Genomic DNA, 16,395 nt, shown 5'->3' with positions numbered 1-16,395 from the left:
TTGTGCGACATCCTTCTCACTGGCCGGATTGTCAGCAACAACAAAATGTGATAGACCAAGAAATCTAATGATAGCATCATCATGTGGGGATCAGGGGAAACAAGAGGAGATCCCAAGATATCACAATCACTCTCTACAAAATCTTCATCCATAGCACTAGGTTCAGGGTTCTCATCAAACACATCAACATCTCTAACCTCCTTTACTTTCTCAATCACCACGGGGAGTAGGGAGAGAACCAGAAATACCTTGAAACCACACAAGAAAAGCTTCACTTGGAGAAACTGAACGCTGTTCTTAGGAGGGAACATCTTCATCGTAGAGATCAACAGACGATGCTTGGAAGAGATAGACCCAATGACATCTTGGATTGACAGAACAGCCTTCCTTGGAGCAATCATCACATCCTTCTTCTTGGCAATAAAATTTTCTCTTGTAGGGAGAGTCTTCTTAGGTTGAGCACCTCCGGCCTGACCATCGGCACTCTTCCTAGAGGACATCCCCTTAACACGAACACCACGTTGGGTGATCTGAAACTCTATGGCTTCCTTAACGACAATTTTCTTTTTCTCCATGGTAGTAGTTCTCTTCCTGCTTCTTGTTCCAACCACTCTGACAAAATTTGCAAGATAACTTCCACAAAATAACATGAAGCAAATAGTGGTTACACTAACCAGAAAATCGTCAATAGCAAGAGCTGAGAACCAGAGAAGTCCAAAACATCGTCGTGAGATAAACTGAGCCAAGAGATTAGTCAAGCTAAAAAAATATGGCTGCATATACAACATGACATCAAGGCAAAGAGTGACAGAGTTTTCCCGATCAACCAAAGGAGAGCAACTGGGCCAGAGCAAGTACGAAGCCCAAACTATGAACCAAAATGGCATAAGAGCCCTGTACGCGCGTCGAATGAGCCAACCAGATAAATGGGCCCATGAATAAAGAGAGAAGAAATTCCAATAGTAATCATCCACATAAAACACCATATCATAATCAAAGGCCCTCATGAGACAATACTGGCCTAGACCCAGTAATTGCTATTGAACAATAACACACATCTCAAGAGAGGATTGAAGATCTTCAAAACTATCAGCATCCAAAACCTTAGCACAAATGTCAACTAGTTGAGTTTTAGAGATAATCATACCACTGATGTTGTTGCAGAACAATGTCTTGACATCTTGGCCGACATCAAACTCAGCACTCATTTGTTTCAACCACAAGAGTAGAGTGTTGCTGTTACCAGCTGCAATATATTCAGACTCTGAAATGCTTTTTCTATCAACTGCACTTCCTGCCCAGTCAGTTTCACAGTACCCCACAAGAGTAGAAGTAGCATCACAGGAATATAAGAGCCCAAAATCAGCAGTTCCAGAGATGTACCTTACAGTGCGCTTAGACTGTGAAAGATGGCTAACTTTGGGATTAGCTTGATACAGAGCACACACACCAACAAAGTAAGCAATATCTAGACGGCTGGTGGTGAGATATGAAAGACTTCCAATAATACGTATCCCATCTTCAATATCACCAATGACCTCTTCAACATGGTGATTTTTCAGAATTACTGTAGAAGGAGCACATCTTTGAGGCACAGCTTCATTCTCTTTGTCAGGGAACGACTTATCACGAGGAAAATCGTCTTCAGTCACAATGTCGACCACTTTGTCACCAACATCTGTCCTGACATCTGTGCTACTAGATAAAACTTTATCCTCATCATTAGCACTTTCAAAATCATCATAAACCACATTAATAGACTCCATCATAAACTTGGTGCGTTTGTTAAAGACACAATAAGCACAACTATTTCTGGAATACCCAAGAGAGATACCTTCATCACTTTTGGGATAAAGCTTACAACGAGGATCCCGATCAGCAAGGATGTAGCACACAGAGCCAAAGACATGGAAGTACTCGACGTATGTCTTTCTCCCCCTCCATATCTCATAATGAGTTACAGCAGTGCTCGGACGAATGGTAACTCTGTTATGAATATGGCAAGCTGTGTTGAGTGCTTCAGCCCTTAAGAGTAGAGGAATGTCTTTGGCAAGCATCATCAATCGAGCCATTTCCTGAAGAGTCCGATTCTTTATTTCAACAACCTCATTTTGTTGTGGGATGATGGGGCCAGAAAATTCAGGAGCTATTCCTTCTATGCTTTCTCCTTTGTCTCTTTGAACTTGCCCTTTTCCACTGAGACTTTCAGTTTGCATAGGACATATCAAGTCCATGTGTGGGAGCTCCAGAACACGTGCAGTGGTAAGATGTTGCACCATCTTGTGCGACTTCTGAACCTGTTTTCCTATCTTAGCTTCATCTGCCTTGGACATGAGACACTTGGTGACTTGAGAGACTTTGACCGGGGACCATATGTAGCAGTCGTCCGGGGTCCTGGTTCCTTTCATAAGCTCAACCTGTTCCTCATTTATCACAACACACTCATCACGAGTAAAATCAACACGTAAGCTCAAGTCACAAAGTTGGCTAATGCTAATAAGATTAGCAGTGAGGCCTTCAACCAACAAAGCCTCTGTTAAGCAAGACAAACCAGGATAATTAAGTTGACCTTTTCCAATAATCTTTGCCTTCACTCCATCACCAAAAGTAACATGACAGTTAGAGTAAGGTTTTATGTTGGATAAAAAAGTTTGGTCACCTGTCATGTGTCGAGAACAACCACTGTCAAAGTACCAGTCGTTACCAGTGAAGGCATGCTGAGAAGTGTAAGCAAAGTTGGCGCGATATGACTCATTTTTCACTCTCCATTCCATACGAGATGAGGGGGAACGACTTGGTTGAGCTTGCCTATGGGATGATTGATGCCGATGAAGATTCCTCCCATATAGACGATAACAAAATGGCCGAATATGACCCCTACGTCCACAGTGATGGCAAACCCAACGAGGTCTGTTGACAAGAGACCTGATTGGTCTATAAGGAGGTTGCTGATGCTGATTCTGGAACTTGTCACGACCAGATGTCTGAGACATATTTCGCGGCATCTGTGCAGCAGACTTTTGAGGAACAAAAGTAGTCTGAGACGTGGAAGCACCGTGAGTATACCCAATCCCCTTCATGTTCTTAGCAGGCTTTCCAACAGCAGACTTTTGAGGGACAAAAGTAGTCTGAGACGTGGAAGCACTGTGAGTATACCCAAGCCCCTTCATGTTCTTTGCAGGCTTTCCAACTGTGAGAATTTTATCCAGGCTGTCGGTGCCGGAGTTCAACATCCTAACTGATTTAGTCATCTGATCCAGCTCTCCATTCAGCCGACTGACTTCCTTCTTTAGATCCACAATCGTCTCTAGTAGCCTTGCCTTGTCTTCAGTCAGCGTGAGAATAAGACCACTCTGTTTGTCGAGAATCTGAGACTCCTCAACCCATTTGGTGTGCAAGGTATTGTATGTGTCATTCATGGCATCGTCAGATAGTTCTCCATCTAGAACAATTTTCTGAGAGCATTCACCAAATTTATCAGTAGACTCATGAGCAGTAAAGGCCACAAAATTACTTATCTTATCAGAGTCGCTATCTTCATCCGAAAAGGTAGCGTTGTACCCATTTTCCTGTTTCTTGAGGAAGTTAGGACACTCCTTTTGAATATGTCCGAAACCTTCACATTCGTGGCACTGAATGCTTTTGCCTTTGCCAGGTCGTTCACCGCTATCACTGTTCCTGTGAGGGTTGGCATCCTTCTGGAATCTTTGTTGAAACTTGTCCTTAACATCTTGTGAGACATTTTTTCCATTCATCTGGTTGAATCTCTTCATGACCCTGCTATAATTTCTTGCAAGCATAGCTATAGTATCGTCAATGTCACTATCAGAATCTGAGAATACCTGATCCTTTTGTTTATGAATAGAGCCTTTTAGGGCCACCCCTTTGTGTTTCTTTTCTGTCTTGGGCAGGGAGAGCTCAAATGTCATGAGAGACCCCATAAGTTCATCAAACTTCAAGGTTTTGAGGTCATGGACTTCTTCAATAGCCGTGATCTTCATTTTGAATCTGGGACTCAAAGCTCTCAGAGTTTTCCGAACAAGATCTTCGTCGGTCATGGGTTTCCCAAGAGAGTAGGATTCATTGGCAAGGTCTCGGATGCGAATGTTGAATTCAGCAACAGATTCATCCTCAAGCATAGTAAGAGCTTCAAAATTGGTTGTGAGGTATTGAAGCTTCTGCTCACGGACCTTTGTGGTACCCTCATACGCAACAGCAAGGATTTCCCAGGCCTCTTTGGCAATAGTGCATGTATTTATCAACCTGAAAACATTTGTATCGACCCCATTAAATATAGCATTTAGAGCACGAGAGTTACCAAGGGCCGCCTCTTCTTCAGCAGGAGTCCAGTCTTTTTCGGGTTTTGCACCAATAGGGGCTCCTTTGTCATCAGACTGAACAGGAGCTTCCCACCCGTGTATCACTGCTTTCCAGGTTCTGCTATCAAGGGACTTCATGAAGGCAGTCATGCGTGCCTTCCAATAACCATAGTTGGTTCCGTCGAGTACTGGAGGGCGATTGACAGAACCTCCATCTCGGGAACTATCCATATTAGGCAATCAGAAAAAAAATCCAGGAAACCACCTAAGAGATCAAGGTGCCCGCTCTGATACCAATTGAAAATTCTGATTAGTCGCAAAGACAAGATGTCGCACACAATGTGTTGACAATGTGTCCGACAACTTGCTTGAACACAGATTATGGATAAACAACAAACAGCGCAGTAAATAAACGACACACGATATGGTTACCCAGTTCGGTGCAACATCACCTACGTCTGGGGGCACTCTGCCAGTGGAAAGGATTTCACTATCTTGTAGTCAATAGTACACACAAGGTTTATATCTGATTACAATCAACAAATCAATAAAACCTAGAGACTATTACCACCAGTGATCACCTAGTCAGGGACTCCCCCTGAATTTGAGCTCCGTCTCAATTCCACCCTTCGAGCAACCGCCTGGCTCGGATGACCTTCAGTCTTCAACAGTTCGTGAACCTTCAATCACGAGAACACAAAACCCAAATCTCACAAACACTCAATCTTTCCGGAATAGTGTTTGAGGAATTACACCGCTCTTATCAAAACACAAAGCCTCCCAATCCGCCGGTCTTGCACGTCTAGGAGCTCTAGGTATTTTGATAAAGCGTCAAGGCTGCTAAGGGAGAGCGCATGGCTTTTATAGCAGCTGTACAATCCTGGAAGGTATCTCGGGTTTCCTTACCCGGCCTCAAGCGAATATCACAAAGTAAAGACTCCATCAAAGTGAATATTCGTGCAATGAAGATAGCAGCGAAGCAAATATCTTGCAATCAAGTCAGCAGCGAGGCAAATATCTTGCAATCAAGTCAGCAGCGAAGCAATATCTCATAATTAAGTCACCAGCGAGGCAATCTGTGAAAACTGGAAACTTGCCCGAAATACTGTCTGTACACAGGAGGAAGGATGTCGTACCAGAAGCTGAACCATGAAGACCGACATCTTTCCAAACAACTTGCACTAAAAATAAAGCCAACCTATAACGTATCAACATTAGGTTTTATATTTTTGTAAACACTAGTGCAATAAGTAGTTGTCTTTTTCATTTCATCTAGAGAGAATTTTTTTTTAATTGTATTATAAATTGTACAAAAATAGTCATTTGAAACTTATTGATTAGCAAAATAGCAAAAGATTCAATTTTTAGTAAAGTAGTCAAATTTACGTTTCCAAAATTTTTTTGACAGCCAAAATTAAAATTTTTAACTATTATTATAAACAATTTAACACTTGTAAAAATATTACACTTCGGAAATTTTTTTTTTTAATTTAGATTACGACTCATTTTAGCTATTTCACTAAATTTAAACAAATTTCGATTATTTTACAAATTCATAACTTAAAATTATCTATTTAACTACATCACTTTTTTTTAATTTCTATTTTACATGGTTTCGTGTTTAAAATCAAAGGACTCGTTGACTAGTCCAAGTCTACACGATAAGATATAATATAAAAACTACTTTTATAAGGAATTTAATAGAAGAACCGCTATTTCTTGGAAGCTTCGATAGACTATTATTTTTTTCAGTACTCAACTCAACTCTTCCAACATTCTCATGCCATTGCCGGCCATTCGTCCCCATTATTTCCTATTTCTTCTTCTTTTTTCTTCTTCATATCAGATCGAATCAATACTCAAAGCAGAGAAAATAAATATAACCCAATTCACCAAAGAAAAGTTCCGACACTACCGAGCGCCAGAATCTCTGGGTTTGGTCAATAGCGTTACATTTTATATTCAAATGTGCGCTTGAAGCGGGATTGATATTTTCGGCTTGATCTTTGAAGCTACAATTCGACGTTTCGGAACGGCTTGTTCTTACTGCTGATCTCTGTTCTTCGAAAGGTAGTGTAGGTTTTGCCTTTTGCCTTTGCTTTGTTGTTTATAAGTTAATTTTGTCATCAAATCGTTTATTCATTGGCTTAGATTTGAGAAGAGCCTAGTTATGAATATTGATTTAGCTTATTCTCTTTTGGGTTTGTATGTACAAGTTACTACATTTTCTCCGCCATTGTCTGATATTAAGTAATATTATTTTTCCGGAGATTGAATTTAATATATTGGACTCCTTATAAAGTTAGATACGCTCGTAAGTTAATCGGATAAAAGCAGTGGACGTTTGCCTTTATTTCCTTTATTATCGCATACTTTAAGATTGCATTTCCGATTTATCAAAAAACAAACATCAAAATAAATAAAATACTTGATAGTTATTGATGTATAACGTCCTTAGTACATATAAATATTTCGGCCTGCAACTTGATTTTTTCTCCATTGTTTCTTGTGTCCTAATTTAGCTCTCCTACCAATGTGATTATTATTATTATTGAATAACTAAAAGGATAGTGAGTAGTTCCATTTGATGTTATTAAAAGATGTCATACGTAATTTTATTCAGATGATGTAGGAAGAAATATTGGTAAAAATTCAGTTGCTTAAGGCAACTCTTAGTTGAAATCTTTTTAGCTTAAGAAATGCAACAAGTACATAATATTGCTCACTTACGTCTGCATTCTTTCAATCAAATGATTGTTAGTCGGTTATGTAGTTCCATTTGATGTTATTAAAAGATGTCATACGTAATTTTATTCAGATGATGTAGAAAGAAATATTGGTAAAAATTATGTTGCTTAAGGCAACTCTTAGTTGAAATCTTTTTAGCTTAAGAAATGCAACAAGTACATCATATTGCTCACTTACGTCTGCATTCTTTCAATCAAATGATTGTTAGTCGGTTATGATGGGCATATATGTTATTTTCTGCCTGTATGTCCTCTTTTGATTATATATGTTTCATGAAGTTCTACTTATTTATTTAGATTTTTTTTTATCAGTGAGATGTCGGTGCAGATGGAATCGATAGAGGTGAAGAGTGACCTTGAATTCGATGAGAAGCTACCGTTTAGCACGTCACCAGCGAAAAGCAAAGTTCATTTATTCAATTCTGAGATGAGTCACACTCATATCCATCCACGTTCAGATGTCAGGAAGTCGCGGGTCTTTAATCTTGTGTGGAAAAGTCCTCTCCGGAGTTTATACATTGTCTTAATTAGAGCAAAGATCAACATATTGCTGCCGTTCGGCCCGTTGGCAATATTTCTGCATTATGTCACCGAAAAGCATGTATGGAATATGCTCTTTTTCATCATCTCGAGTATTTTAGCTTCATTTGGTAGAAGCTTCCATAAGTTCTTGAATCGCTTAGAATATAGCTTTTGTTTTGTTTTGTTTTTCTTTTTATTATATTTTTTCCGGTGTAACTCGGAGGCCCCCAACCAAGTGGATATTTTTCAGGCGTTATATAAATATGGGATATCTTAAATTCTTTGTTCTTTCAAATCATGGAAGTAAAATTCTGTTGTCATTTGAGGTTGTTGACAATTACCCATTTTATGCCAGGGATTGGTCTTCTTCTTCAGTTTAGTGGGCATAATACCTCTGGCAGAACGACTTGGATATGCAACAGAGTAAGTTAACTTGTCGTATCGGCTCATTTTAAATCTGATGTTGACATCTAAACATTGCTGATTGTTGCATTGCAGGCAACTTGCTTTTTTCACGGGACCGACAGGTGAGGATACGTGTTATTATAAGAAAGCTCAAATATAGAGTATCCATTCGCTATTCAAAGCTGATTTTGAGGTCTTGAGAATGTTGGGCTGCTTTTCCGCGATTTTTACTATGATAAAAATCAAACTATTTATTTTCTAGCATTTTGGTCCCTTTAGTTTTTATTTTATTTTTTATTTTTTTTTATAATGAATTATATCGCCTTAGAAACTTAAAACATATGTTCCAACTTAAGTATGTTATTTTTGTTGTTGTTTGTTTTTTTTTTCTTCATCAAAACAAGTGCTAATTAAGTTATATAAGCTGCATAAAACACTCAGTAGAAGCTAAACAATTTGCTATTTTGGAGCAAGATTGTGTTCTCATGAATTTTTTTTATAAATAATTTTAAACTGGTATTTAAGTGTGCACATGTGTTATAAGTTAAGGTTTCAATTTTCATTTAAAAAGAAAATGTATTTATTTAAAGGACTAAACGTTACAAAATCAATAGTTTGAGAGGACCATTTTTCTCATAAAATTATACGGGCAACCAAAATTTAATGCTACACGTATAATAGTTTAGGGATAATTTTTTTTCCCAGTTACTTGCGTCCCCTGTATATTATTCCAAATGAAAATTTTATATATTATTTATCCCTTTAGATCTTTCTTAACCATAATTTCTATATCAAAGAAAATTACTCATCTTGGGATTGTTGAATGTCTTTTACGGACAAATGCATACATGTGTCTCACAATTTTTACTCTACTATGCCATCCTACCGCTTATTAGTTGCAGTATCTTATACAGACTGTCACATTAAGTGTCCCATATTTTTAAGACTCTTGGAGAGCACATATTACATGTTTATATTATTTGATTATTAAAGGATTGGCCTTCTGTGGGATTGCAGTTGGAGGTCTTTTAAATGCTACATTCGGGAACGCAACAGAGATGATCATATCTATTTACGCTTTGAAAAACGGGATGATTAGGGTCGTTCAACAGTCTTTACTTGGCTCTATCTTATCAAACATGCTCTTGGTGCTCGGCTGTGCATTCTTCACTGGTGGGATCGTTCACAGCAACAAAGTCCAGGTTTTTAATAAGGTAGCAGGTTTTTTGCGATTTGTCTAAAACCTTATATCCTGATTTGTCTATATACATATATATATATATATATATATATATATATATATATATTCATATCTTATCGACATTTTTGGATTCGTAAACCTTTTCTTTTTCCTGATGGAGACCAACTTGCAAACAGGCTGCGGCGATTGTGAATTCCGGGTTACTTCTGATGGCTGTAATGGGTCTTATGTTCCCGGCTGTTCTTCATTTCACGCACTCGGAAATTCATTTTGGGAAATCGGAGTTATCTCTTTCACGGTTTAGCAGTTGTATAATGCTTATAGCATACGCCAGTTACCTCTTCTTTCAGCTCAAAAGTCAGGCTAATCTCTACAGTCCTGTTGACGAGGTCAGTACAATATATACTGGCTGTTTCATTTAAAATCATATTAGTTCAAACATATTTTCTATATATTTAATTGAAATAGTTTTATTTTTTTATTATTATTTTTTTATTTTTATTTTTTCCAATGAGTACGAAGTCTCATTCATAAGGAATTTGATCCAAAATATCCATTTAGCTTGTATAGCTTATGCTAACCCGTCATGGTACATATGAAGTGCATCAAAGCAGGAGAAATCAAAGAGTAATAGTAGAATAATATGATAACTAGTTCATAATTTATTCTTAGAGTACTTAATTCTCATGTTTACCATTACTATAAAAACTTAGGCAACGATTACTCTTTGGGGAATCCAGTGACTTCTGTTTAAATTTCATGCAGCTATCTTGGTAGGTTTGTTGTGCAGCTAGTAATAAAATTTCCATTTGTGAAAATATCACTGTTACCTACATATTCAGGCGTTGACCAAATTTAGAGCTAAAATATTTTGTAATGGAAGCAGCAAGAAGTTGAGAACAATGAAGACTCCGACGATGAAGAGGCTCCCGAATTAACTCACTGGGAAGCAATTGGGTGGCTTGCTATTTTGACTATATGGGTGTCCGTTTTGTCCGGATACCTTGTCGATGCCATCCAGGTAAAACTATTCTGAAATGAACTTAAGGAATATTTTCTACGATCACTGTTGGCTATTTTCTTCCCGTTATGATGTATTCGTTGGATTCTCTTAAATTCGGGCCTAATGAGTTTTGCTCTATTTTCAATCGAACAGTTGAGCATATAGATTTGATTGTTGACTTCTTTCATGATCTAAGAAAGCATTTATTAATAATTTCTGCTTTAACGAATCATATAGGCTGTATGGTTAAATTTTTATTGTTATTTATTTTTTTTCTTTTTTCTGAGCGAAGAGTATACCAATCGGTTACTTTGATGGTGCTCTCAACTGTATGGTTATCATGCAAATGATACAACCATTTGGGTAGAACTCATCCCCAAAAGCTAGCTATTAGGGAGAGGGTGCCCAAGAGGTTATAAACCCACATGTCAAGCCCATACTTTAGCAATGTGGGACTCTCACATGTCAATCATATACTTAACAATGTGAGAGTCAACTAGAATCGTAACAGCAAATAAAAAGAAAAGAAAGTATGAATAAGGTTTCATGAACTAAAATGCAGTTATATTGGTTGAAATCTGATCACACTCGAGAACAATATCTCAGTAAGCAACTGCAGTTCGGTTAGATATTTATGTAACACAAAAAGACTTGGAAAACATTACATTGGTCTTGCCCAAAAGATTAGTCAATTATTACATGAATGAAGATCTGAATTTGTATGTTGCTTAAATCTTATAACGTCCGAGAACAATATCTCGTTTAAGTTGATACCAAGATCGCAAGAGCAGCCCTTGTAATTCTTATGTACATAAACAACTTTCTATGAAAGAAAACTTACACCAAAGAAGTAACATATGTCCCTATTATGTTATATTTGTATATTTCTCCCAGAAATGTCAGTTTTATTTATCTATTGAATAATAGAACTTCATTAACTAAAATACCCTGAACACATTCTTTTCTCACCCAAAAAACTGATGTCTTGTATGTTTTCTTTAGGGAGCATCTGACTCACTGAACATGCCAGTGGCTTTCATAAGTGTCATTCTTCTTCCTATTGTAGGAAACGCTGCAGAGCACGCAAGTGCCATTATGTTCGCCATGAAGGACAAGCTTGTAAGTTTTTCGAAGACTTGCATATCTACATCCCCGTTTTTGCGCACTTAATTGATTGATGAAGTTAAATCGTCCACAGGATATCACAATAGGCGTTGCCATTGGGTCCTCAACACAAATATCCATGTTTGTGGTAAGAATTCGACATGTCACCGAAATATTAAATTTCTGATGATAAAAAGTGATATTAGTCGAATGATGATATACTTAGTTACCAGATATTCAAAGTCGGATATCAACATAAGATTTTTCCGTGAGTTCACGAATTTGTGTCGTTATTATTTTTATATCTGGCGTATATAATAGGCTAGAATTTACACTGGTAATTAGGATAAAAATTCAAGTTCGTTTGATATGCTGGGGTGATGATATTGTACTTTTGCTCACTGGGTTGCAGATTCCATTCTGTGTGGTTATCGGATGGATGATGGGAGAGCCAATGGATTTGAATTTTCAACTCTTCGAGACCGCTACACTCTTTATTACCGTCCTTGTTGTGGCATTTATGTTGCAGGTGGGTTTGCTATTTGTTTCTTTAAAATAAGGTATGGTGTTTGAAGCTAGTCATAATCACTATGGTCGAAATTTGCTCATCATTTTGGGAGAAAAACTCAAATCAGAAGGTGTGTTAAACTCTACCAAAAGGTAGGTAGAGATACAAAAGGTAGGTTTAGCTGAGGGTTTATTGGGACATTCTGAAAAGGGAATGGCAGAAAGGTTTTTAAATTGTGTTTGAATTAACAATCTCAGAAGCTTAATGAATTGGGGAAAGGGTACAGTTCTAAAGCTTGATTAGAAAAAAAGCGTTAACAGAGTTGAATTGGGGTTTGTGTATTTTGTGCACCCGAGAGGGACAACTTCGATCTACATCGTCCTGGATCAGAGGGTCAGTTTAGTTTTCTGTTCTCGTATTTGGTCCGCCCTAGACACTGATTCAAAGGATCTCAGGCCTCCTTCGATTTTTGTCCTAATTGGAGAGGCATTGGCTAGAAGAATATAGTGAGAGAGTCTTTCCACTTGCATCGAACGCTGAGATGTCGAATCACGTATTTGCTGATGTACTTTATTGTTCAGGGTTCCAGAAAAAGGAAAATTGGAACAGTTTCAAAGAGAACGTCGATGAGTTTTGCTCAGCCTCATGGCCGGAAATTAAATTTCTGAAAAACCAACCTTGTAGGAAATACATGTTGTCTCAGCTGTCAAATTGTCAGATGGTATGATTTTGTAAAGCTACAAATCCCCTGGATCAGTTTGGAGATATATTAGCGACCGCCTTCCAAATTTTCAGTAGAAAAAGCCATAACGAGTGATCGGACTCTTTGAGGAATTTCAAAGTCTGATATATGAATGTCTTTTGAAGTGCGACGAGAGTTTAACGTAATTATTTTAAGATGAATTTTTTTGGGGTGGTATTTTCGTCATTTCCTGCATGAGATGTCTATCTTAGGGTATTCCGTAATCATTTTCTATTGCCAATAATATTTTTTGTTGATTATTCTCAACCTTTGATGGTTTTTTTTTTTAGGAAGGGACATCAAACTATTTTAAGGGCGTGATGCTTATTCTGTGCTATCTCATAGTTGCAGCCAGTTTTTTTGTACATGTTGACCCTTCAGATGGTGAGAACAAAACCCTAAATAAGAGGATAATCATTGCAGTCGATGCATGAACCTCTCATTCTTTTTATTAGGCATATATAATAAATAAATAAAAAAGTCTTATTAAACTATTCTAGTTTTGAATACTGATAAAAAATTACTAGCTTTTTGAAATTTTTTTTAAAAAGTCAGGATTTTTTTTTTTTTTTTTTCAGATTACATATTGTTATCTTAATGGAGTGCCTTTTTTTTTTCTTCGCTATGCAGATGATAATTAGACACTCCCACGTTGGGAAAAAGGTAATTGTTAAAGATCTTGTAATTTAAACGACATGGTCTCTAAGCATCAGGCAGATGGAGTACTGTTTCGTTAGTGTACATTTACGTTGAGGAGAGCATGTTTTTTGTTACCAAAAAATATATTAACAAAATAAAATATGTTTCTTAGAATTTGCTTCTTTATATACGATAAGTTTTGTTTTCTTGTATTCTTTTGAAGTTCTCATTCTTTAAAGCTCATCTGGTCAAGTTGGATTTATGGTTACATCTTGCAAGTTCCTTTTGGCAATGCAAAGTCCCCAGGGTGTTCTTCAGCTACTTTGAAACTCTTCTACTCTTTTTTTTTTTTTTTTTGCTTATCATTATTCTAGTCTGTGCCTGAGAATTCCCTCATAAAATGAGTGCAAGAGTGCGTGGGAAAAATTAATTTTGTTTGTCCAAAATTCCTAAGTGAGGTCTGATATTATAAGTGAGGTCTGGTATCAAAAGAGGTCTGGTATTATTACTCAGAAAGATCTGCTTCTATAAGAGCTTACACTAATCCTCATGAAAATTCCATTGGACATTACAATAGGACAAGAAAGAGTTTTGCGCAACATAACCCGCAACCCGGTTCGGAGGCCGTTTAACAAAAGAAGCCGAGACATTTCTATGTTCTTTCACTAACTCTCTACACTTGGCAATGAGTAAGCCAAATGGCGACACCATTCGGGACCTTCTTATCGCATAGCGTGGACCTCGTTAAGGCAATCGGTTTCCACCTCCACTCCTCTGACAATCCTTTTGTTTAATCCAGCTCAAAGCCTCCTTCACACTTACCGTTGGTTCCCACGAGCAACGGAGATATAAAAATGACACCAAGTCTGAAATGAGTTCCTAAAACTGACTTGTTACCATCTCGAGCCACCATTCCGGAGCCCCAACACTTGATCAGTATTGATTTTCAGGAGTCGGCGCATCACTTCCCGTTTCCAACCACTGTGCAAACTAAGTGGGCGATCAGTAGCGGACCAGATCTTACTCATCCACACTTTATCATTCCTTGCTCTCCGAATCGCCCAACACGTCATAACGACTCTAGCTTTCACTCTTTCATCCCCGCCGCAGAACATATCCTCTCTGCCCAGTCTTCAAAGAGTCCTTTGCTGATCACCGGAGCCAGGCCTCCCAGGGGAGTTTCTTATGTAAAGAGGATTAGTAAACAATACAGATGGTGATAATTAAAGTGTATATCCTATATTTAAATTATGTGCCCATTAAACATATAGTCATATTTACAGTTTCACATTCCTATATAATCAACGTTTCGTAAATCTTAAGTAAATAGCCACGTCTATGTATTTACATGCGTAAATTGACGTAAATACCCCAACATTTTATTTCAATAAAAGGGCAAATCAGGAATACCACATCATGTTTATAGCTATTTATCTAAGATTTGTGAAATGATATTTATATAGTAATTTCGAACGTTTTAGTTGGCTAGTTATCTAATTTTTTGTTAAATTATTGTGATCAATTTCTTTCGTAAATACATGCAAATTTAATTAAATATGGTTTCAGAAAATACAAATTGGTCCGGAATCATTGAAGATAATTTAAGTAAAAGAAACGAAATAAGAACACATGGATAGATGGAGAAAATCCAAAAAAAAAAAAAAAAAAAGCAATTTTTGTCCCATGGATGATAATTTTATTTTTCTAAACCAATCTGTCTGTTATATTTGTTTGTTAGATTTTTTGTTTGTTTGTTTGCATGTGTCATAAGTTTGATCTATTAAAAAAACGTAGTCTTATGCAGTCGAATTCATATATGACTACTGTTTTTAAGTTTAGTGTTGAGTTCTAACTTGGACAAGACTACAACTTTTAATTGTTTACATTTTTTTTAATGGATTACGTTGTTCTCCGCCATTGTAGTGTTGCAGATGCTCTGCTTCCTCTCGTTCTGAAAGGAAAAAAAAAATGATTTTTTACACATAATTTTTTGCTTTTGAAAATATTTAATAAATCAATTTAAGGTGTTTTTGCACACATTTAGCGATGGACCTATCTTTATCCATTTATTTTAGCGTACATCGCCTCACTAGTGACATTTTGGCCATTTATTTTTGGTTTGCTAAATGAAACACAAACTTTTAAAAAAGTGTATTTGAAATTCAAGCCGCCGCATGCTCAAACTTGAAATTTATGCAAATCTTATGAAACTCAATAAAAAAAGAAAATATTAGAACTTGATCATTTTTATACTTACTGATTATATTTATAGCTAATTTAGATAGTTTACTTTGTGATTAAATCTTTTAAGTCGGTAGGAGAATATTTATGCATCTCTAACGGATCGAAGAGGGTACCGCTACAAGTCCAAGGTTCGAGAATTACAAGCATCCAAGGTGCTTAGTAATTGTCGGAATGAGAACTCTTTGTGCTCGTACGCATTTCCTTATGGACTTGTTAATGTCGTTGCTTCGTGTGTCGATCGTTTCAGGGGCGATGAAAGAACTCATGCATGGAGGCATAAAATGGAATTTTTGCCCCGCTTCGATTTCTCCACTTTGATTTTTAGCAAGAGTAGAAATAAAAATTTAAATTAAGCATTGTATACATAGTAATAAAATAAAAATATGTAATATAAATTTACCTCATGTAGACCGTTACACATAGAAGACTTATTTTTTCACACATCAAAAAATTTGATATTTTACCGAAATTTAATGAAACATCGATCGCGTAAACAGTCTTGGAAACCTCGACATTCATTACACTCCCGGATGCTAGCATTGATCGGTTGGCATATTGCGCTAGGAATCGAAGCTTCAGAAGGATGAGAGCGTATGCAATCTTTTTGCTTTAAACTTTGTGAGCTTCGATAGCACTATCAAACTTTGGAGATTCTACGATGTCCCGACCGCGACTCTCTTTGACCCTTTTGAAGTTTAACACCCTTCTAGGTGATGCTACAAAACTCCCGACCGCGTCTTCAATGATAGTTACTTCATATGTTGGAACCGGTAAATGAGTTTTTTTTTTTTTTTTTTTTTTAAAAGCCACGTCAATGCTTACCTGTACATTATCCAGCCCTAATTGTAAGCCGAGAACAAGCTCGTTCGGTCCATTGCTCAAATCTGCTCAGCCACTAGTAACACAAAATGGATTCCTCGTTTCCTAGTCAATGAAAAGAAGAAAACATACCACACTTTCA

General features: G+C 37.1%; 1 protein-coding gene across 1 annotated transcript; it reads left to right on the top strand.

Moving 5' to 3' along the window:
- The first annotated feature begins 6,027 nt into the window (after positions 1–6,027).
- LOC149402165 (vacuolar cation/proton exchanger 3-like) lies at positions 6,028–13,507 on the top strand. The gene is made up of 12 exons (XM_089609176.1): positions 6,028–6,389; positions 7,379–7,667; positions 7,944–8,011; positions 8,087–8,115; positions 9,011–9,207; positions 9,371–9,583; positions 10,081–10,215; positions 11,200–11,316; positions 11,396–11,449; positions 11,714–11,830; positions 12,842–12,935; positions 13,182–13,507. The coding sequence occupies exons 2-12, from the start codon at positions 7,383–7,385 to the stop codon at positions 13,190–13,192; spliced, it is 1,320 nt and encodes a 439-aa protein (XP_089465302.1). The 5' UTR covers positions 6,028–6,389; positions 7,379–7,382; the 3' UTR covers positions 13,193–13,507.
- The last annotated feature ends 2,888 nt before the right edge of the window (positions 13,508–16,395 follow it).

Source organism: Urtica dioica, chromosome 3 (assembly GCF_054948205.1).
Source record: "Urtica dioica subsp. dioica isolate 48M chromosome 3, U.dioica_male_clone48M_v1_H2, whole genome shotgun sequence".
NCBI lineage: Eukaryota > Viridiplantae > Streptophyta > Magnoliopsida > Rosales > Urticaceae > Urtica > Urtica dioica.
This window is presented reverse-complemented; position numbering and strand designations above follow the sequence as displayed.